Source organism: Zymoseptoria tritici, chromosome 16 (genome assembly GCF_000219625.1).
Source record: "Zymoseptoria tritici IPO323 chromosome 16, whole genome shotgun sequence".
NCBI lineage: Eukaryota > Fungi > Ascomycota > Dothideomycetes > Mycosphaerellales > Mycosphaerellaceae > Zymoseptoria > Zymoseptoria tritici.
In genome coordinates this window covers 291,621-313,136 of record NC_018203.1, presented here as the reverse complement: position 1 = coordinate 313,136, position 21,516 = coordinate 291,621, and the positions used below count along the sequence as shown (strand labels likewise).

Sequence of the window (21,516 nt, the reverse complement as noted above, 5' to 3'; positions counted from 1 at the left end):
AACGATATTTACGATACCAAGGATTTAACGGAGTTCTGTCCAGTACTTTGATCATCCCGAGTTCTCTCTTTCGACCGGCCGGAGCAATGGCGGTGAAGAAGTGTGTTGACATCATGTACCGTCTGCCTGCCGCTTTGCCTTGAGAGGAAAACACACCTTCCGCGGGTCCAAATGCCAGCTGGTTCGAACCTCCGAACTCACCGACTTGACCTACGAGAAGACCCTCAGCGGTGCCCGCTCACTCCGCACTACCGTTCCGTGAGCTTCAAGCGCTACTCCGCTCTCCCTCGTGAAGTGCGCCGGAAACTTCGATATCCCTACACTCGGATGCGGGAGACTGCAGCATTCGGTCTCCTAGTCCGACAATTCGAGCGCACCTCTGGTCAGCCTCCGTCCGATTTGGGAAGGTGTCGAGATGCAATGGATCGTTGCTTTCAACTCCTCTGCGCACTGCAAGATTGTCGTGCTCAAGGCGTATTCCACGGCGACATCAAGTCGGAGACTCCCTCTACATTTCTCTACTTTTCCTCCTTTCGTTTTCTCTTCCAACTGGCTGGCTGGGTCGCCGTAACTTACGTGATGAAGTAGAGGCGAACACATGAGATATACATGATACATTGCTTTCATCTGCTGCTGTCTTGATCAAAGCCTTCCATTCCAGATCTGAGATATCACTGCTAAGCTGGAACGTCTCGCCATCCTATGCCTACCGCGGCTCGCTCTTTTCGGCCTATGAGAATTTGCTGCTCTCCTGCACCATCACCGGCACGACCTCCATGTTACGGCCTCCCCGGTCATTGAATGTTTTCCGCCGGAACTCAGGTTCCATCTTGTCTGGTAGAGTTCCGGTGGCGTACTCCGCAGTCCGTCCAGGCGAAGCAGCTGAGCTCCTCTGTACGATTCTGCCAAGCTGTTCAGTCGACTTCCATGAGGGTCGTAAAAATAGAAGCCTCAGGCCGCAATTATCGTGTGCGGTCGTCTTCTCCACTTCACTTCACTTCATCGACAATCCACACACTTCACTTCATCAACATCCACTTTGTATCAGCTTTCCAGCAACCAGTTTCCAGCACTAATAACCGCTTCGCATTACCCGACGACCACCGACATGGCCGCACCATCATCATCTCAAGACGTTTTCTACACGCCACCAACGCACAGGCAGCAGAGCCAGACCCCACCACCTCCGTACAGCGATGCCGTCGATCACAGCACACCATCCCGCCGTCCTCGCATCGTTGACGAGATATCAGCACCGCGCTCTTCATCACCTCTGCCATCAACCAGTAACTCCGCGCCGCCGGCTTCTCTCTCCACGCAAGAAGAAAGTTCTGCCAACGTTAACAGCGACGACTCTGCACCGCCGACGTCTTCCACCTTTCCAGGAGATTTCTTGTCAAGTACCGTCAGAGGGGAATATCCATCTGACGACGGCGTCAGGGACGACTTCGTGCCGTCGTCTTCGAGCACCATGCAAAAAGACACCTCGACCGACGAGATGAGCGACGACTCCGCACCATCTTCTTACACCACGCAAGATGGACCTTCCACCGACGACACCAGCGGAGACGCCGCGCCGCCGTCTTCCCACACCAAGCAAGAAGCAACCTCATCCGAGGCCGTCGGCGACGACGCCGTCCCGCGATCTTCCCGCACCGCGCAAGACTCAGCGTCATTTGACGCCATCAGCTACAACTCCGCGGCATCATCTTCCCACATCGAGCAAGAAGCGGCTTCATCCGACGCCGTTGGCAACGACTCCGCGCCATCGACTTCTCACAGTACCCGCGGAGATGTCTGAGCCACACTCATGTACGGTACTCAACATTCGCAACGCAAGCGCTCAAGATCTGACAAGATGTCATGGCGGACTTTGGGGTTGTGGATGGCGTCGAGAACAGGACCTGAAGAGATGCGCTGGTAGAGGACATGGAAAGCAGCGAGCTTGTGGGAACATCGTGAGCTTGCCATGAGGAGCGATAAAGTTTGGCTTTCGGAGGCTTTGATGCCGGAGAGTTCAACATCTGCGAGGAAATGAATGATGGGATGATCAAGAACGTCATGAGAAGAGACGATGATACGGATGAAACGGGAGAGGAGTCTAGGAACACTGAAATGACGGCATTCCTCAAAACAAGACTGCTTCGATCACCTGAATTTCGTCACTCATTGCCAAAGAAAACTTCTCTTCTCTTCCATCTCATCTCCGCATCGAGCCGCCATGTCTTGTCAACATCGTCTGCCTTCTTCACCGCACCCTCCTCACCTGCGACCAATTTTCCAAGAACACCACCAAGCTCCCCTCAAAATTCGCCGACTCCCTCCAGTCCAGCCTCGATTACAAACTTCAGCGAACCCATCTTCTGGTGGGACAGGCGGGAGGGCAGTCCATGTTGGCATCATCAGACATCTTTCGCTCGACCTTCTTCCCAGTATGGACGCTGCAACCCGAAGCCCGAGCTCCTCAAGATTTGGCCGAACCAATTCTTCTCCCTCCTTGCAAGCGAATCGCGTTTTATGGTCTCGACGAATGCGTCATTCTACATTGACGTTGAAGAAGCAGACGAATTGGTAAAGCCTGTCACATGCGCCTCCACTTGCCTTGTCACCTGCTCCACCGATTTCCAGATCAATCCGTTCGCATGGATGAGCGAGACGTCGGAGGTTGGTTCGCCGGACGTTCTGTTTCGAATGTCCACGTCCAAGAAGCTATGCACCTCTAGGCTCTGGAAACGTAGTGATGCGAGGCTGTTCGCATTTCTCGTTCCACAAGCGATTCTGCTCGATATGCTGAGGAATTGAAAGGAAGCCTGGGCTGATGGCGACAACAACCGTGGGCAGATACTGCTTCACCATGTCGATGCTCTCATCGAATTCATCCGGTACTTTCAGCTGCTCTTCCTGTGGCTCGCTCCTTGGAACCTGTTCTCTTTCCTCTGCATTTCTTCCTCGACACGACAGCGCAGGACCTTTCGGAGAGTACGAACCTCTTGAAATTGAGACTCTCCTCAGTCCAATATCCGGAGAAGATTCTCGTGTTCAGGCATGACAATCTCAATCGAGGCAGCTTTGATGCAGCTGACTCCGGAGTCGTGCAGTGTGTGACTCTGATAAAAGTCATGGTTTTGACGATTTACAGGAAGTCTTTACTAGGAGGAGAGATGACCAGCAATCGCGACTGAAAACTCCCACCTCTATCAAGACCAAGCGGGATCTCGAACAACTGGACATGGCAAATTGCCATGCTGTCTGGGTCAGTCTTCCCATCGCAATGTTTATCGTTCTTGCTGACTCTGCTCTCCGCACAGGCGGGTTTCGCCGAAGCTTGGAACGATCTTGGCGTTGAGTTCTCCCTCGTCCAGACCACTGTCAAGCCGGCTATGGAGACGGAGAGTTCGTCTTTGAGGAAGCTACGCTCAGTTTCGTACAGGCATGTGTGTCCCTTGATCGAGGCTGCGGTTGCATATACCGAACAACTTGATACCGATTCCGATTCTGAGGATGAACACTGCGAATGCGTGGATAAGAGCAAGGCTAGTCAGACCATCGGTCAGAAGGATACCCAGCAGGAGGACGTCAAAATCGAGTCGGACCCGAAGACGATAAGCCAGGCCTCCGAGACCGCTGAGATCTTGGCCATCAAAACAACTGAAGATCCCACTATTAAGGCCGCTGAACCTCGAGCCGCCGAGATGAGATTACCGGCCATCAAACTCTCTGAGCTAGCTACGAAGGCTACCAGAGTCCAGGTCGTTAAGCAGGCTGTCGAATCCGAAACCGCTGAACTCGAGATCATCAAGCATCCCGATGAGGGCATCATCGACGAAGAGGACGCAGTCAAGCACGCCGCTCAAGTCCAAGCCACCAGAAACGATGGCGTGCACACCAGGAATGAGGAGGTCTTTGGCTCAGCCGTGATAGATCCGCATTTCGAAACCTGAATTTCAACGGTCCGACGTCCAGCATCAAACGCTTGTTCAGTCTCGTTTCAACATGGATCGCAAGGTTGTCTGAGAGAATTGCAAGCTGCTTGCAATTCTCTCCGACTTGATATCCCGAGCTCTGCATAGCTAACATGTCGAAACTGCTGTGCTCCGCGAGCCAATGCCAACTCGGGGAGATCCAAGCGAATCGGCTGCCGGGGCAGCACCCGAAGATGCAATCACGCCTGCACCGATGCATTGCGGGTAGCGACCGACTCACCTCCCTTCACAGTGGAATTGACGTCCTGCAAAGACCAACAGAGCGACGGCATTTGGATGATGCAGAAGCTCGCCAGAATTCTCGTGGCATTCTCCAACATTCTCAATCACTGTCTCTCACCTCCATTCCCGCCCACGACGCCATCCCAAAAAGCGATCGGCCGGACAAGCCAATCAAGGTTCCGAAAAATCCTCTCCCGATCTTTATTTCCGCCGACAACACCACCCCGAGAGGCGATTAGCCGGACTGGCTATTCAAAACCCTCTTCTTTGCCGCCCGCCGTGACTGGGCTCTCCGAACATGCCTGAACCACATTCGATCCCTTCTGGTCTTCGACACCTCTCGATTGCGGCTTCGGTTCTTCTCCGCAGTGCTCATCCACCTGGCCAGCATTGAAGGTATCCTATCACCCCATTATAGGCCTCGTAGAAGTATGCATCGAACTTCTGCTAGGGCAAGATGTCATGGCGGCACATATCTGGCAGCATTGGAACTTTTTCTGGGAAGCTCGGCCTCCTGGCGATTCGAGCAACTCATGCCTTATTCGTACACGGAGAAGTCTCCCCGAATCTGCCGTGATTTGCTCACTGCGGCGACAGGTGCTCAATCACCAGCCATGTCTGCAAATCAACAGCCGGGCGCGCCAGGCGGCTTTCCTAACGCCCCAGGGAAGGGCTCCACTGGCGCTCTCGGGCCCACCAATTCCAACTTTGGTAATCCTGCGGCTGAAATGAACCGCAAAAACCAGCATGCCGACGGTAGTATTCCTTCGCCCTCGGCTTGTTTAAAAATACTTTCGCTGGCCGGCTCGGTCCAATTCTTTTCTTTCGCTCTCGTCTCCGATGCAGCGTACTTTTCAACTGGACCGGCAATGATTTGGTCTCATCGGTCTAGATACTCCCAGGACATCTCCAGCCAACTATGAACGTGAGGCAAATAATGGTGAGGAGGACAAGGAGGCGCAAAGGCCACTTCCACCATGGCTCTGCAGGCTCACGATGCAGGCGAAAGTATCCACTACTCTCGTCCACAGCATACTTATCCATCTCATCGAGCACTTTGCCCAATTCATCCACCAGCCTTCTATCCCGTTCTTTTAATGCTTCCTTCTCTGCATCTAAATCCAGGATTTCCGACACTTGAATGAGAGCCTGGTCGGAGATGTACTCCTGGCGATGTCTGCGACTGGACAGTAGCGCGGCCTTTCGACTCGATAGTTGAGAAATGAGGTGCCGTGTGTCTCTGCGCTGGTCTTCGATCAGCTTGGCGAGGTCCTGGAGGTGCTGATACCGCGAAATGAGTGTCCGTTGATTGTTGAGTTCGGCGGCGGAGGGAGAGATAAGTGCGTCCATCCTGCCAGATGGAAAAATTGCCGAAGCTCTGCTAGGATACAGACGGTGGGTGCCACAAGTGATGTAGTTGTATCAACACGGCGGGAACCGTTTCAGGCGGGGTTGTCACTGGGACAAAGAAATGTAAGACAACTGGTCTTTGTCTGGCCCTTTTCAGTCTCCGCTCTGTTTGTCGTACGTGCCGAATGCTCCCTGAGAAGAGCTCGGACGCTTGTAAAGTTAGCTCTATTGCAGGAGCATGTCGTTTTCATAGGGCGCAAAATAAAGTTTGGTAGCTGCGAACTTTAAAAGATGAAGTGAATTCATCCATGGACGAGACTTTGACGATGTCCAGAATTGCCAAGGCTCCACTCTGAATCAAGCTTTGCTCCAAATCCGGGTAGCCGCATCTTGCACATCACTCTACAACAACAATGGATGCTGAATGACGCTGTTTTGCCATTCATGTCATCACTATGCGTATCGTTACTATCGGTAGGGCGTCATGCAGTCGCCGGTCGGAATCCAAACCACTCGTAGCAGGAGACTTAGCCAATCTTGGTTGTGAGGACCGTTCAGCCAATACCAGGGACGACAAGGACGAAACGAACGACTCCACCGGCTATAGCGACGACACTTTACTTCCTTTCAGCCGACAGGAACGTTCTCAATAACCCCTGAAGCCACAGGAGGCTCCTCTGTGGTAGCCTGACCACTGCTAAGTTCTGATGCGCAAGATATGCGAGAGCCAGAGCTTTCAACGCCGATATGCACCCGGTAGCAGCGATACGAGGACTTCTACATCGAACAGAGACCTCGTTGACGAGAATCATACGGACTACCTCTACCGGACGAGCACACGCATGATGTGGAGGCAGCACAAGCCATGATCACACGGCATCTCGCAACAGCGGCTGTTGAGGAAGCCACCGCCTTTCGAGACTGTCTGCTTTCCCGGTAGACCTCCAAAGATACTACTAATCCACAAAAAGAAAGCATTGTAGCCCTTGTGCCGGTCAGACAGGTACCTAAGCTCTCTCTCAAAAGTGCTCGCAGAGTTTTACGTAGGCCAAACTGTCGCACCGCCCGACATCTCCCTCCCGCGGAATCTTCATTGTCTCGCGTATGCCATTCGAAAATTTCAACCGTGCAGGAGGGTCCCACCGGCGATACAACACCGATGTTGAACACCGCACACATATTGATCACATCGATGTCAGACCGGGCGATTAATCAGCTGAGCAATGTAGCTCACCTGCACCACAACAGACACGCCATCGTCGAGCCCAGTAGCGTCAACTGTGCGGCTCAACCTGGCCAGGGAAGGCTGGCTTCACGATCTGCCACCGCGCAGAGAGGTATGACGAGAGCAGACCGACCGGACAGATCGTCGCTTTGAAGATTGTCAAGACGAAGATGGAGTAGGCGAAGCTGCAGTCGCAAGGGTGGCTCGGTAATCCTTCACCGCGGGGAGAGACACGACGGCAGTAGAGCGACCGGTCAGATCATCGCTCTGAAGACTTTCTACGAAGATGGAGCCGGCGAAGCTCGCTCAGAAAGTATTGCAGCGAAAGACAGACAATGACGCAGGACAGCTGCATACTAATATGATCACCAGGTCATCACAGACCTTCAAATACACACAGCAAAATCACCAGTCCCAACGCCTCCACCTTATACCGCGCCTTCGCCTTCACATCAACACCATGGTAGACCTTCAATGGACGAGCAACCCTGCCCGACGGCAGCACACTCAAGAACACAACTCGCAAACTCGGCAGACGACCTACGACAATCCGCCTGCTTGTGCCCTGGCGAGACGGCAGTGATGGTCACAGATCTGCTCGGAGGAGAGAAGAATGCGGAGTAAGGGCTGACGACTGTCGGCTTGTTGCATCCGGCTCCGGCTCTTGAACGAGAACTTGATCCCCAGGGAGGAGTGGGCCCGGATGACTTCAAAGACGAGTTGAAGAGGGCTGAACTCGTGATGTAGCTCGGCATCGTTCAGCATTGGTCGACGAGGTCCACAGCGGCGTATGTCCAACTCGGTCTCCTAAGATGTCAACAGTGCTCATGTCAAGATTCTGGGAATATGACGACCATCATTCGCCCTAAAGCAATCGCTCAGATCTCAGGCGTTGCTAGAATTTGAAGTTCTACTCCAATCACACCTTCGTCTCCTACGAAGACTCTCGCGCCCAACATGGCTTCGTTTTCCGGCGCATTTGCTGATCCGCACAGTATTTTCCAGAGTTTGACACACTTCAGCCGGCCGTTCCACATTCGACAAGTCAACGACTGCAAAGTCGATCACCCCAATCGCATCGATCATCAAAGGCAGCGCTCCCATCTACGAGGTCTCTAACGTTCAGACAATGAAGTTCACGCGCAAAGCTCCGAAGGAGAGGTGGGTCTGTGAGGCGATGTCGTCCAAGACTGTGCTCGACTCCATCGCCCACGGAGTCAACCACACCGAGGCCGGTCCCAATGTCGACGATGCCGGGGCGCATTCGTGTTTAGCAGATTTTGTATCGACCTATCAGGATACAAGTGGCCTTTCCGAGATCAGCTGGTCGTTGCGACTTGACAGTCGAAATAGCGTGATGCTACCCGGCTCCAGTCATACTCGTACGAATTTCAAACGGACTATCCTCAGCATGAGCTCAACAAAAGTTCCGATCAAACACTGCCACCTACACATCATTTTGCCACGCTCTACGCAGACCACCATGCTCCGCTCGACAACGTTGGAGCACAATACCTACTACAACCGCTCGATGAATAAGTCCCCCATACATGCCAGCAAGCCTCTTGCAGACTCATCCCTCATGCCAAAACAACTCATCCCACATGCTCACAGCTGAACATCGCAAATTCTCCACTATGGTGTCTCAAGCACAGCGCAGAGCGACGCTTCGCTGCGTTACTCCTGCTAAACAGCCAGCCGCCGACGTCAGTAGAAGATCTGGCTTCCCATCCCAAGCATAATGTTCCGCCGTGGGCACGCCGACTTCGCTCCCGCCGACAATAGGATCGAGCAGAGTCGATACAAGCTACTCTCCCCGTCCAACAGAGCAACGGCGCTCTACGTCCTGGAGGTCGCTCCGATATCAATGGCCTACACAATCCACTAGTCGCTTTCAATGTCAGCACAAACTCAACTCAAAGCTACCAGAACAGATGGCAGTCGAGGTGGGAATGTGAGCTCTCGTGTCCAGGTTTCATTGACTTGAGAGCCGTCAAAGCCGCCGGGCACCATACTTCTCAATCAGAATGCGATCTCCGCTTCAAGCCTGCACTCGCCTGCTTCAAACTTCCGCATGCGGTCGAGGAGAATTCCATGCTCGCACTTGAGCTAATTTGTCCAGGGGCGGGATGGAAGACGTGAGTGGGTGTGGTGACTGCATTTTGCAGGTGTGAAACTGCTTCGAGCTCCTGACATACACCAGAAATTGGTGTAGGGATTTACAAAGGACTGGAGTACTCGCCAGCCGAGTGCGCTTCTCGGACACTATCGCCATCGGACTGGCTACAAAGACTCACAAGAGGCAGGGCGATCACGCCGTGGCATTGTTTGAATTGCACATTCAAGCTCACGTCACATGGGCTGCGAGCGCAAATGAGAACACATTCGTAGGGAAGGGAACATGTTTCCTGATCTCGCAGCGCTCTGAGAATCGCCAGTGTCCGACACTTCGCCATCATCTTCCGGCCGAGACTTTGACAATCCGCTTGTGAAAAGTCCCGGATTTCACTGCCTGCAAGACTTGACCGCCGCCCACTGTGCCACTTTACCGACCATGCCTATAGTTGCAAAACTCTCCGAACAGCTAACTACACTGATCCGTCAACCAAGCCGATAGTTTTTACGAAGATATTGCGTTACCACCATACATGGACTTCCACGCTGAGCTACGTCATCCTCGCTTCAAATCTTCCTGCCGGCGACGCTGGACGGGGCCTTGCTCGAATCTGATCCTACACTCACATCCAATACCGTGTGACGATGCAGACTCTAAGAAAAGCGTCGACTATAGTCTACATCGTTGTCTGAAACATGATCCTCGTTTGTAGCGAATCTTGTTGCGTAAGGAAACAAAGACTACGATTCATCGGAGCGGCACGATTCGGCTGCGTTAAGAAGCCGGAAGGATGATCATGGCGGGTAGGTTCTACAATCAGCCAGAGATCTGTTTAACGGGGTTGATAGCTGATTCAGACCGAGCGAATACCTCTAGGCGGTGACCTGACCGGTAGTCGTAGGGAGAACTTTCGAACTTTGACGAAGAAAGTCGAGAGCATCAGGGGATTGAGGTCTGCGGCTTATTCCTTATGTTCGTTGTCTAGCATAGGCTTCAATATACATCTGCTCTCCACTTACAAGGCACCACAGATCATTTCAGCGTGCCTGTCGAAGCCGTTAAAATTGAACATTCGACCTCCCACAGCATAGCTTTGCCGATTGCACATCATACGAATACTATCTCTTCGATTCCTTATGGTAGAGCTTTCGTTGTGGGCTGGGTGTTCTCTGTGGCAGACTTGAGGGGAGGAGATTATGTAGGACGGTTCCAGGTCTGCTGGCCTGCCATCGGGTTCTGGCTGTCCGAGACAAGAGGACGTAGTAGATGCAAGAGTTGCTCCGTGCTGGCCGATGCTGTCTTCCGAAAGTTTCCAGCGGCAGGCGATAGAGCTGCTCCTCCGGTGACAGTATCCACGTTGGCCGGATCGGCATGCTTCATCACAACGGGCGCTTCCTCGCAGCTCGAGCCAAGAACATTATCAGAAAGCTCTGGGCACGAGCTGAGCCAAAGCTGAGCCCGCCTATCGATACTCGCCCGATCAGACCGCTCCGGCTTCGTCCATGTGTCGACGAACCGGCTCCAGTAGTTGGCTTGTCTGGATTCTGAGCCTCCCTGCTGGACTTTCCGCGCTCTGTAGTACTTCCGCCGCCTCCTGATTGTCGTCAAATCTTCGACAGAGGTGTCGCCGCCGGAGAGTCGATAAGAGTGTCCTCGACTCAAAGATCCTTGTTCCGTCCTGCGATATCGTCTCACCCAGCTTGTCCACCGCTACGCCATCCTTGTCCTCGCCGAGACTCGCTCTTCTCCACCCTTCGCTGTTCTCCTATCGTGTCGAATCCTTAAATCGAGGAGAGGAAGCCGGCTTGAGTTCTAACTCCGCCTCGATTCTGTCCATTCCGAGAGGAACCGCTGTCAACCCTTCCCTAAAAGCCGTCTCCCGACTCTGGTTCAAATCTCATACTCTCATACTCCCTCATCATTACCGTCACCCTCATGCCATTCCCACCACGATCCCGCCCCATCCACCACGCTCCCTCCGCCATATCCCCTCCCCTGCTTCCCGCCACATCCCTCGTCAACTCATCATTCTCCACTCTCCGCCCCTCATTTACCCGTTCGCTCAGAGGAACCTGCGGGTATCTCTGTACTGACCACCTCCTATCTTCCGCACTGCCACTTTTGGAGGTGGTTGACTTCCGTTGTCCAGTACGCTCACCTTCACAACAATCTCGCCGTCTTCGAAGCTTCTAGCTGGGAGCCCGAGGAGCGAATACACGCGGAAAAGAACGAACTCAAATGGAAGCAGCAAGGTTGGAGAAGTTCATTTTCAAGATGGAAGAATCGAAACAGAAACACAAGGAAGCAAAGACAGAGTGGAACATAGCTCATGTTACGCCGCAGAAAGAGATTGATACGATGCGAGAGTATGGCTTTGCCTTTCCGACGTACTTGTGACATTTTGGCTCTTTGCACTCAAGACACCCGCTGACGTGGAACGATGGCAGACCTCCTCTGGGACAATTCATGAGAGAGCTTGCGGCCGATCGCTGCAATTGGTAAGCCTCCGCCTGCACCAGTACCCTCCCGCCCCGCCGTGGTATCCTCGATGCCTCTGCTTTTGCGTTTTACGCTTGCTTTTGCTGCCTATATGTTACGCCGAGGAGTTCTTGCTTGTCCGTAATGATGATAGAGAGTCCGGAGCAGTAGCCATCCGTTCGCGACGATAGTTGTCCGTAATGACAATGAAGAGTTCGAAGCCGTGGTATACGTGTCGAGATGCTTTTGGTCGTCTATAATGACGGTGGAGAGTTCGGAGGTTGAAGTCCGGGTCGAGATATGCTTGGTCATCCATGTCGGCGGATTGACGGCGGAGGGTTCGGAGAAGTGAATTAGCCCCCGGATCGAGATGTCCTTGCTCCGCCAGGCGGTATAAAAGTTCGGAGCAGTGGTCAAAGTCCGGTTCGAGATACCCTTTGTCGTCCGTAATGACGGTGGACAGTTCGGAGCAGTGGTCAACTAGACGCGGGGATAACCACCGGCGATGGTTCAAAGTCCGGGTCGAGATATTCTTAGTCGTACATAATGGACCAAAATCCGGATCGGGAGACTCTTGGTCGTCTATGATGACGATGGTTTAATGTTAACGACCGCTACTCCCTCCGCAGCTGGGTGCCGTCGAATTGCGAGATGACGGGCACTTATAGCGCGATGAGAGCGATAAAAAGACGTTGACGCTTTAGAGAACTTTCGTGTCGGAGGCGGGAGCTTTCAAACGGCCTTTCTTCCTCCTATCAGCACCTCGACTATCGCTCTCTGGCGAGGGATACACTCGCTGTAGCCCTTAAGTCCTGTTCGTTATGATCAAATCGACTTCTAGCTCGGAGAGCTACGGCTTTTTGCTAATCCCGTTCGCCAGTCGACTACGCTCTCCGGCGAAGGACACACTTACTGTACGACCGAAACGGTAGCTGTCGGATCACGCCGTTGTCTGGGGCGGAGGTCTTCAAGCATTTTGTTTGCTTGTCTTGATCAAGTTCGGAGCAGTGGCCGACTGTTCGTAGAGATATTCGGCCAGCGGTATGATAGCAGTTTTGTGATGAAACGCCGGAGACCGGACGGCGCGCAAGGAAGTGCAGGCGACAACAAAGACGATGGACTTGATGTTACCGACCATCATTCCCTGCCTCAGTCAGCCTGATAAAGATGCTCGAAGACGTTGCCGACCAGGCTCTTGAAATCGCTGGACCGCCACTGCCATGGATCCGCCGCCCTGGTCCAGGACCACAACTTTCGTGAGTGGCAACGCTGACCAGGGCAAGTAATTCTGGTTGAATCAACCATGAAGGTCGAGGTGGCCAGCGCTTCCCCAGACTGCCGACCAGGTAGTCATTCGCAGTCATGGCTCGCATCTCTTTCGAAGCGTCATTCTGCTCGCAGTCGGGTAGTTGAGGCGTTAGTGCACGGGCTTGAAAGCGGGTCGATACGATGTCCATGGCCATGACCAGGAGGAGTTCGGTGGCGGATGCGGTGAGCTCGGGAGCGACCGGGGGTGTCGCGGTACCTACCCAGAAGTCCACGCTGTGTTTCACTGCTGATACTGTCGCCTTGTCCAAATTGGTCGGAGTCATCGAGACAGCCGTGCACAGGAGGTTCTTGAAGCCATAATGTTGTCCGTCCCGCCGACGTAATGGTGGCGTCAGTACTGATGGGATGTGTCAGGAGCTGCTGTGAATCGTGGGTATTGCTGTCGTCGATCGCTGAGGATCAAAGTCAACGCCCGCAATGGAACTTCCTGATCGCATGCTCTCGGGTGTCTTCATCGCGTGGTCCATCCCATCCGCCGAACAGGACTCGTGATACGTCCAGACTGCTTGTAAAAGCATTAAATCTGTCCCCAGAGTTCTCTCCAGAGTGGCAGCTGGATCGCATATCCTCCCCTTCGGCCGTGCACCTCTCTTGGACCATCCCGCGCGCTCCAACGCTCTTAGTCTTTTCCTCCGCCTAGATCGGCCGTGTGTCCCGTCGTCGACGAATCCAGGATAGGGGGGGGCCAGGAGTAAGTTGGGCGTGTACGTCTCGCGCGGAATGCGGTCTGGCTTTTGGGCCGTCTGGAAACTGTCTTCGCCGCACGACATGGTGTATGCATTGTTGAGGGCGTAAGGGCAGTCTGGGCAGTTTGGTGGCACCGCGTCCATGGCATGCTGGGCGTACGAGGCTGGATTGATGGCAGAGAGGCAGATGCGTGTCTTGTGTATGAGTTGAAGCTGACGATGGGATTCTTGAAGTTGGTGTATGGGATTTTAAAAGTCCCACAGCCACTCTGCGCCCAGGGACGCCATCTATAGGCGAAGATGTGCGACTCTCTCCTGGTACGTACGCTTCGCTTCGGCTTCATTTCCCCTCTTTCTCGGACAGCGTCGTGAGGACAAACTGAAACCGTTGGGCTCGGTTTCCCGGCGAAGGGCCCTTGCTTGCGCGGCGGAGGGCGAGGGGGACATGACTCCGCTATCCGTGTGACCCAGAAGCTGCTGGTTGGCCAACTCCTTCGCCTCCGCCTTGACCGACTCCCTGGCCACATCCTCCCCCTTGTCCACATCCTCCTGTTGTTCCCCTCACCGTTCCTCGCAGAGGTCTTCTTCGCCGTCCACGTCCAGCCCTCGCCGCGGCAGTGCAGAACTGAAGTGTTCGAGAGGTGACGAGGACAAAACTCGTGGTCGCCGCAGTGGTTTCGGTAGTTCGTGCCGTCGGCAATGTAGGATATCTGGTCGGGTGGCCTCGAGGCTGATTTGATCGAGATGCCTGCTTGGGTAGGTCTGTTCGGGGGAGCTAAGATAGCGGATCCTTCACTAAGATCCATGTCGCTGTCAAAGTTGTTCTCGCTGGAGAAGTCCCTCGGCCGTGGGGTTCGACGCCTTTCTCCTGCTCGCGCGTGGCATTCTGTTAGCGTTTGGCGAGTGATGGTGAGTTACCTCCTTTGTGAGGAGATGATCTGCAGTAGAGGGAGGCGCAAGTCAGGGATGTTTCACTTTTTGGTCAAGGTTTGCGCGGCCATGAGCGGAATGGTTGCTGGCCGTGCCTCCGTGGTGCGTGATGGTGTAGGTGAAGTCAGCGTCGGCGTCGGCGTCGCTGGAAAGCACAAACCATCTCTTCCAGGGCTTTGGTCTGTGCGGACCACATTCGCCTCCTCCTCTCTGCACTCCCTCACCACTCACCACACCCTTACTAGACATCTTCCACTTCCTCGCTCCTTTACATCTCTGTGTCTCTCTCTCTGCTCTCTCTCTCTCTCGTTCACCCTCGAATAACTTCCTTCCACCCCGCAATAAACAACTCGGTTAAGTCGTCTGCACCAAATCTCTCAGCGTGACCTTTTGCCGAACACATCGCCCTTGCTACGAACGACCGACCGCATGAAATGCCGTACACACCTCCCGCACTTGTATCGCTTGTTACCTGACCGACTGCACCTCCTTTCCTTTTGCAGAACTACACCCACACGAGTCTACTCGACTGACTATGTCGCTAAACATCCCGGGGGTGGAGGCTTGGGGAGATTGGGAAGCTGGACGATCCGGATTCGAGACAGCATTTCACAATACATCCAGCTTCTCCTCCTTTGAGAGTGGAATGTGTGCTCGTGGGTGCCGTTCAAGACAGGACAGAACATGTACGACCTGGATCCGATGACCGAAACATCGATGTATTCCGCAACTATGCCGGTCTTGCACATCAGCTCCTTCCGACAACAATCTCGAGCAAGCATTCTCCCTGCTCGTGCGGCTGCTACAACTTCCAGCGAGCGCATCGCCGAGAAAAATACAGTGGCGAGCTCAGCATTCCATTCAAGTCACCGGAAACTAGAACTTCCAGGGAGAAGTCTGAGACTGACAGCCGACAGAATCCTGAGACGGACGATTGACAGCATGGTCCCAAGGTGTCATCTCTGCACGATTTGCTCAAGCCCGCCCATGGACATTCAACTCCGAAATCGATCTCCCGCTGCCGTCAGAACTTCGTCAAGACCAGTTACCTCACCAACGCCAGCGACAGGAGGCATTGCCTCGGCCCTTGGTATTCGCCGACGCAACGAACTCATCGTCCGGCTGGACACTCATGAGATCTCGTTACCGGCCGTGGTCATGCCAGCCAGCGATGTGGAACGATTTCAGAATTCAAGCCAGCTGAATCTGATGCTCACCAATGGAGAGCGCTTTGGCATGTCTCTCGAGCCGCAATCAGAGCCCCTGACACAAAGCCCCGGCATCCAAACACAAGTCCTCGTCCTCGGCTTTTCGCCACGGTTGCAGGAATAGCCCGCCGGCATGGAGCATGCTTTTCCAGCCTACCGCTCTCATGGCAGATACACGAGGGCCCAGATGCTATGGCATGTAGCCGACTTGCGCAGTCAACGATCGGGAGGAGACTTAAAGAATCGCAAAAGCGTCGGATCGAGGATTTCAGGAGGACATAACTTGGTCGTAGCTGCACATCCGTATTAGCAAATAGAATCTTTGCCAAAATTGTCCTTCCTCCTTTTTAGACTTGCAGCAGAAGCTTTCTAGCAGCGCCGATGCCTCTTTTCAGCCAGAACAGCAGCTCGACCTTACACTTTTGACCTCGCCTCTTACCCGTCTAGCTCGCACATCCAAAGCGCTCCAAACCCTCTCCTTACTAAAAACTGTCCGCTCTCGCGACCGCGAGGGCGTAATAGCGTTCTTAGAACTTCGAGCCTCGTTCGTTCTATCCCTCTATTCCCTACCTACTCCGCGGTTTACCCTGCCCGTCTACCGCTTATACTAATCGCTCCTCTCCTCCGCCCCTCCCGCCCGCCCGCCCTATTCCTTTTACCTTCTTCTCTACCCGCTCCGCCCCTTCTACCTCTCTCCCTTCCCTTTTGCCGCCTATTCTACTAACGCTCCGCGTTCTACGCTCCGGCCCTCCTTTTCTATACGCTGCCGCCTACGGTATTCTTCCCTTCCTACCTCTCCCGGCTACCGACTTTCTAGCCTTCCTCTTCCCTCTTTACTCTACTATTTCCCTCTTTGCCTCTTCCCTCTTCCCTCTCCCCTCTTCCCTCTTCCCTCTTTCCTCTTCCCTCTTCTTAGTTCCCTCTTCTTACGCTATCTTCTTTTTACGCTAGCTTTCCCCTTAGCCGAGGATCTCCTCTAAACTCTACTTTATATAGAAAGGATTCCTACTACCTCTTTCTTTCTTCTTCTTCTTCTTTAATAAAGATAACGACGACGACGACAACGACGACTATATTAGATAAGAGAAGGATTAAAGAAGAATTAGAAGAAGAATTCGGATAGGGATTAAAAAGGTATTAGAAGAAGGAGACAGATAAGGGGTAGGGATAAGGATAGGGATAGAGATAGGAATAGAAATAAGAATCGGGATAGGGATGGGGATCGGGAACGAGACTCGAGATAGCGGCTTCTTGTTTGTCGACGCCGCCGGCGGCGGGCTCGCGAGCTATTACTCGGCGGAAGCGGATATAAGAAGGAGGTCGGGTAGGGCGGGGGGAAATGCGAAGTTAGGGTAGTGTTGTCGACGCCGACGGCGGCGAGCTTACGAGCTGTTTCTCGGTAAAGGAAGAGATATACGAGAGGGATAGGTAGGGAGGGCGGAGGGAAATACGTAGTCGGGGTTATTGTCGACGCCGAAGGCAGGAGACTCGCGAGCTGTTGCTCGACAAAAGGGTGTACGAGAAGAGGATCGGGCAAGGCGGAGGGAGATGCAGAGGTAGTATTTAGTTGTCGACGCCGACGGTAGCGAGCTCCCGAGCTGTTGCTCGGCAAAGCGGGGCACGAGATGAGTGTCGGGTAGGGCGGAGGGAAATGCCAAGGCAGGGGTTATTTGTCGACGCCGAAGGCGACGTGCTCCCGAGCTGTTACTCGGCGAACGAAGAGATATACGAGAAGGAGGTCGGGTAGGGCGGAGGGAAATGCGGAGGTAGGGACTGTTTGTCGACGCCGGCGACGACGAGCTCGCGAGCTGTTACTCGGCGAAAGGACGAGATATACGAGAAGGAGGTCGGGTAGGGCGGAGGGAAATGCGGAGTTGGAGGTCTGTTGTCTGCCGAGGCCAGTAGCGCCGGAGGCGATCTGGTAAAATGCTGCTCGGCAAAGCGGTACGCAAGACGGGAATGGGGCACAGTGGAGGCCGAATGATGCGGAGCCGGGGTCCGTTGTCGATGCCGGCGTTGAGCTGGTAGGCTGCTGCTGTGGCGATGAATCCTACGGCAACGACGTTGACACGGTGGAGGGCATAGCGGAGCTGGGGCGGTGGGCGGGAGAGCTGTAGAGCTTGGGAAGCATCACGCGAAAAATTGAGGGGATCTGGAATGGAGAGGAAAGCGGACGAGCACGGTCAAGGTCGCGGGTTGATTTCACCAGGAATCGAGTTCGCGGGCTGAGGTTGTGGGCTGAGGCGGTCGGTACCGTCGCCTCTCTTACTCGTTGTAACGTGTAAAAATGGTCGAGAAGGGATACAGTGGGAAGATGGGATGATGAGACGGAAGGACGAACGGCGGAAACAGGAACAGATGGGGGAAAATCAATTCTTGGCGATCTCAATTGCATTCTTTTTGTACATGACCAACCTCTCAATGTGACTCTCTGCTCTTCAAAGCAGCTTGACCAGGAGTTCGCATCAGTGTCGCCGGGAAGTCATCGAGGGAGAGACGCACAGTGGACTTTTGAGGGTATCCAGCAAGAGCAAGTTCCCATGCCTTTCCTTGGGCCGTGCCGAAGGCGAGGTCATCACAAGCTGCAGCCAATGATGGCAGCACGACAGAGATGAGGCGTAAGTGAAGCCATACAATTGCAGAGCCGAGGTAGAAGGCTGAACCTGGAGGCGTCGGAGCGGGTCACTGGAGTGGGGACCTGCTGGTCCTGTTGCTTGACGAGCTTGGACTGCAGGTAATAGCCCGCCTCGGTCTGCTTCTTCTTCAGAGACTTCGATTGATTCGAGATCCATGATTTCCAGGTACGTCGGACGAGTCTCGCAGATGAGCTGCTTTGGCACCAGTACTGACAGTATGGCCAATGGTTTCTTGACGTTAGCCACGCAAAGCTTCCGCAGCCGGAGATCTGGCTTATTGCTTGCCTCGAATCCGTGCTGTCACAGCTGGACATCAAGGGTGAGCACAATGGGTATTGTTGCCATCTTCTTGCTCTTGACTTCCTTGCAGTCGCTCGACGATTCCTGTACCGCCCCGAACGGTGCTAAATCTCATGAATGACTGAATGACCGACTTCCGGATGTCTGGACCTAAGGCTATGACGGCGGCAGAGGCTTTGCTGCGGGATTGCTTGAACGATCAACGAGGTTGCAAGGTCCGGGCAGAGGTGGCGCAATCCATCACTGTCTTGGGATCATGATAGCGATGGAGATTTCAGGTGATGGCGAGAGCGGCTTCCAGGCGGTATGCCACAGGTTGTGCTCAGCAGTACTGAGACCAAGAACCAATCTTGATGCGGCGCTCTGACATCATCGTGTTCAGTCGGGACACCGACTGCAGCTGTTAATGGCAGTGCATACACCCAATTTGCCGTGCTGGTGTGCCATGGTATTGACCGCTGTGTGATCCGAGCGACTTCGCCGTATGACTTGTTCCGCAAGCTCTGGATGTATTCGCGGAGTTCTCTCGACATCCGCAAGATGTAACAGCTTGCCTGTACGTTTGCGTACGACCGGTGATACCCAGCGTAGTGATGACGATCGCGCGCCATCTCAAACACCTCGCAGTAGAGTCCTGCGCCGTTGGAGCATTCTCCCGGGCAGGTGCCGCTTTGACGGTCATGCCGACGGAGATGGTGGCAGAGTCGGCGGCGTAGGAATGCGGGCGGTCGATCAGCAGCGATCGAGATTGGAGAGGGTGGTGCTGGTAGTAAGTCGGCGCCGTCCACATTGCGACGATCCCGCAGTGCTGGGAATAAGCGGCGTCTTCGTCCTCCACCGACTCGCTGTCTGACCTGGTTGCGTTCTCGACGTCGCAGGCTGCGGCTATGGTGATGTTGTTTTTGCTGTCCGAAATGAGTGGATTGACCGGCGTGGCTGGCTTGGAGGGCATTTGGAGACGAGTGCTTGTCCTTATTCCTGGAACAGAGGATGAACTCATGTCCGGGTCCAGCTCGTCGAAGAGCTCGAGAAATGTGCGCTGCAAGTCGATCGAAATGAATGGACCAGATGACAACGCGGCGAACCTGGACATCCCTACTTGGAAAGGGATTTGGAAGCAGGAAGTGAATAACGCTGGAGATGCCGGTAGTGACAGTAGGTACTCACTTGATTCTTTCTTGTGTCGGAGAGAGGTGAATTTGAGCGGTGAGATGGATCTGTTGAGGCCCGTGAAGTCTCGAATGTGGCAGGTCGAACAGCAACTCGAGAGCCGATCGCCGCTGACAGGGCCGATGAGGAATCTTGAACATGCACCAGTATGCGGGCCGACAGAATGGAGCCTGTGTCAATTTCCAGGCATCTCCGACAGAGGGGAGGACAACGAGAACTTGTGGGACGCCGTAATGGTATCCTCTGGTCGTCGGTGAGTTGGTCAGTATTTCCCGTACATGTTCAATAGCATGCTCAGATTCGCCGCTTCCATAGAGCTAGCATCCAATTCCTCGGCGATCATGCCTCAGGTGCTGACTGATAGACAAGAAAACTTCGGCGCTGACTGACCACACAGCCTTGATCGGGATGACGGATCCGTTGGCCGTCCCAGTGTCACTAGCCGACGGCGTGCTGCGACAATAACGGACCATAGTGGAGAACCCGCTGGTATCGTCCCATGTGTCTTTATGCGCGCTGTCGAGGACCCTCAGGCGGCCGTATGCTTCTCCATCGATGAACTTGGAGCTCGTGTCAGGTCGAGAGCTCTGCTGCAGTGCTTGGTTGCGTTGGTGTCAAGGACCATCTGGCCTTCACAGAGCATAATCCTGGGCGACGTAGCACCGCCGGGATGGCATCAGGCGGAGAGTGAGCGACCAAGAGCATTGGAAGTCAGCTCGACGATCGAGGAAGCGAAGTGAACTTGTTCCAATCGTTGTCGATGTCGGTGACGGCGGGAGGGTGACTTCGTGCCCAAAGAAGCGAGGTGGGAGAAGTCGGTGGGTGGAGTGGCGCCATCTTGAAGATGTAAGGAGAGTCAGGTTAAGGAGTTAGGTGGGGAAAGGTCGGTATGCAGAGGATGAGTGAGGTAAAAGAGAAAGTCAGGGCCTGAGTGAGATGAAAGAGAAAGTCAGAGGTCAGACTCTCTCCATAGTCCTCGATGATCTTGAGGTACACGCATGGTCTTTGGAGCCGGTCTTGCGTAGAGGAAGTCTCCATGCAGCTCACACCTGCCTCGCGATTCGGTCACAGGATCGTCCTCTTGGCCTCCCAACTGCGGTTCTGCGGCGACGCAATTGTTCAAACCCGGTACCGCCCAGATCTTCACGGCGCAGGTCGACATCGTGTACCTCGCGAGGCCGTCAGCGTGAGAGCTTGTGGAGGCATTGTGCGTCCAGTGAGGGAAGATCTTCGTTCGTGGTTCGGACGGCGCAGAGACAATCCGTATTCGACTCGGTGATAGCTTTTCGAGCCGAGTGTCGAAACATCGGCTCGGATGAAGATGAAGTACGCTGCTGGGTTTAGAACAGCCGTGTGATTACCTGTGAGCAGCATTAGTTCCGCCAGCATGTTTCTGGAAATGGTCACAGACTGCACATTAAGCAACAATTACCTACCTCCGAGAGAGACCAGCTGGTGGCCATGCCGACAGACGAAAAATGCTCCCGAAGTCTATCTCTGCATGCGAATAGCTGAAAGCGTGACGTGTCGACTGGTTTCGAAGATTCCTTGCAGCGCTTCCAAGAATCGACCGTACGGCACAGCACTGGACGCTCGACCGGTTCTCAGTGTCAGTGTGCAGACTCCGAGGCTCGCCGAAGGAAAAAGAAAGGTTGCGTCGCAAATGGTGTATGCCATGTTTCAAGGAAACCTGTTCGACGTGGCCTGGGAGGAGGGAAAGAAATAGGAGGGAACGGATGAGGACGATGCCCGTAAGGGCTATGCGTACTGAGATGGTCAGAGAGGAGGAGAAGGAAAGGGACGAGAAGTAAGCGCATCAGCGCTGTTCGAACTGGGATAGTCAGAGAAGAAGTCTTGCATACCTTGATTGAACTGGTCGATGC

The 21,516-nt window shown here is 54.1% G+C and overlaps 5 protein-coding genes across 5 annotated transcripts; 3 read left to right on the top strand and 2 right to left on the bottom strand.

Annotated features, from left to right (window-relative positions):
- Positions 1–171: 171 nt before the first annotated feature.
- Positions 172–588, top strand: MYCGRDRAFT_97740 (uncharacterized protein; the record flags this gene model as incomplete). Its single annotated transcript, XM_003847232.1, has 1 exon — positions 172–588. The coding sequence occupies one exon, from the start codon at positions 172–174 to the stop codon at positions 586–588; it is 417 nt and encodes a 138-aa protein (XP_003847280.1).
- Positions 589–1,108: 520 nt separating this feature from the next.
- On the top strand, positions 1,109–3,941 carry MYCGRDRAFT_97739 (uncharacterized protein; the record flags this gene model as incomplete). The annotated part of the gene is made up of 5 exons (XM_003847233.1): positions 1,109–1,781; positions 2,333–2,664; positions 2,806–2,979; positions 3,140–3,253; positions 3,309–3,941. 5 exons carry the CDS (start codon positions 1,109–1,111, stop codon positions 3,939–3,941), a joined length of 1,926 nt encoding a protein of 641 aa, XP_003847281.1.
- Positions 3,942–6,714: 2,773 nt separating this feature from the next.
- Positions 6,715–9,272, top strand: MYCGRDRAFT_97738 (uncharacterized protein; the record flags this gene model as incomplete). The annotated part of the gene is made up of 7 exons (XM_003847234.1): positions 6,715–6,892; positions 7,153–7,243; positions 7,528–7,568; positions 7,803–8,162; positions 8,395–8,486; positions 8,608–8,918; positions 8,984–9,272. 7 exons carry the CDS (start codon positions 6,715–6,717, stop codon positions 9,270–9,272), a joined length of 1,362 nt encoding a protein of 453 aa, XP_003847282.1.
- Positions 9,273–10,090: 818 nt separating this feature from the next.
- On the bottom strand, positions 10,091–11,296 carry MYCGRDRAFT_97737 (uncharacterized protein; the record flags this gene model as incomplete). The annotated part of the gene is made up of 3 exons (XM_003847187.1): positions 10,091–10,574; positions 10,808–10,968; positions 11,288–11,296. The coding sequence occupies 3 exons, from the start codon at positions 11,294–11,296 to the stop codon at positions 10,091–10,093; spliced, it is 654 nt and encodes a 217-aa protein (XP_003847235.1).
- Positions 11,297–17,338: 6,042 nt separating this feature from the next.
- MYCGRDRAFT_97736 (uncharacterized protein) lies at positions 17,339–20,106 on the bottom strand (the record flags this gene model as incomplete). Its single annotated transcript, XM_003847186.1, has 5 exons — positions 17,339–17,638; positions 18,030–18,109; positions 18,162–18,355; positions 19,318–19,597; positions 19,992–20,106. 5 exons carry the CDS (start codon positions 20,104–20,106, stop codon positions 17,339–17,341), a joined length of 969 nt encoding a protein of 322 aa, XP_003847234.1.
- Between the last annotated feature and the right edge of the window lie 1,410 nt (positions 20,107–21,516).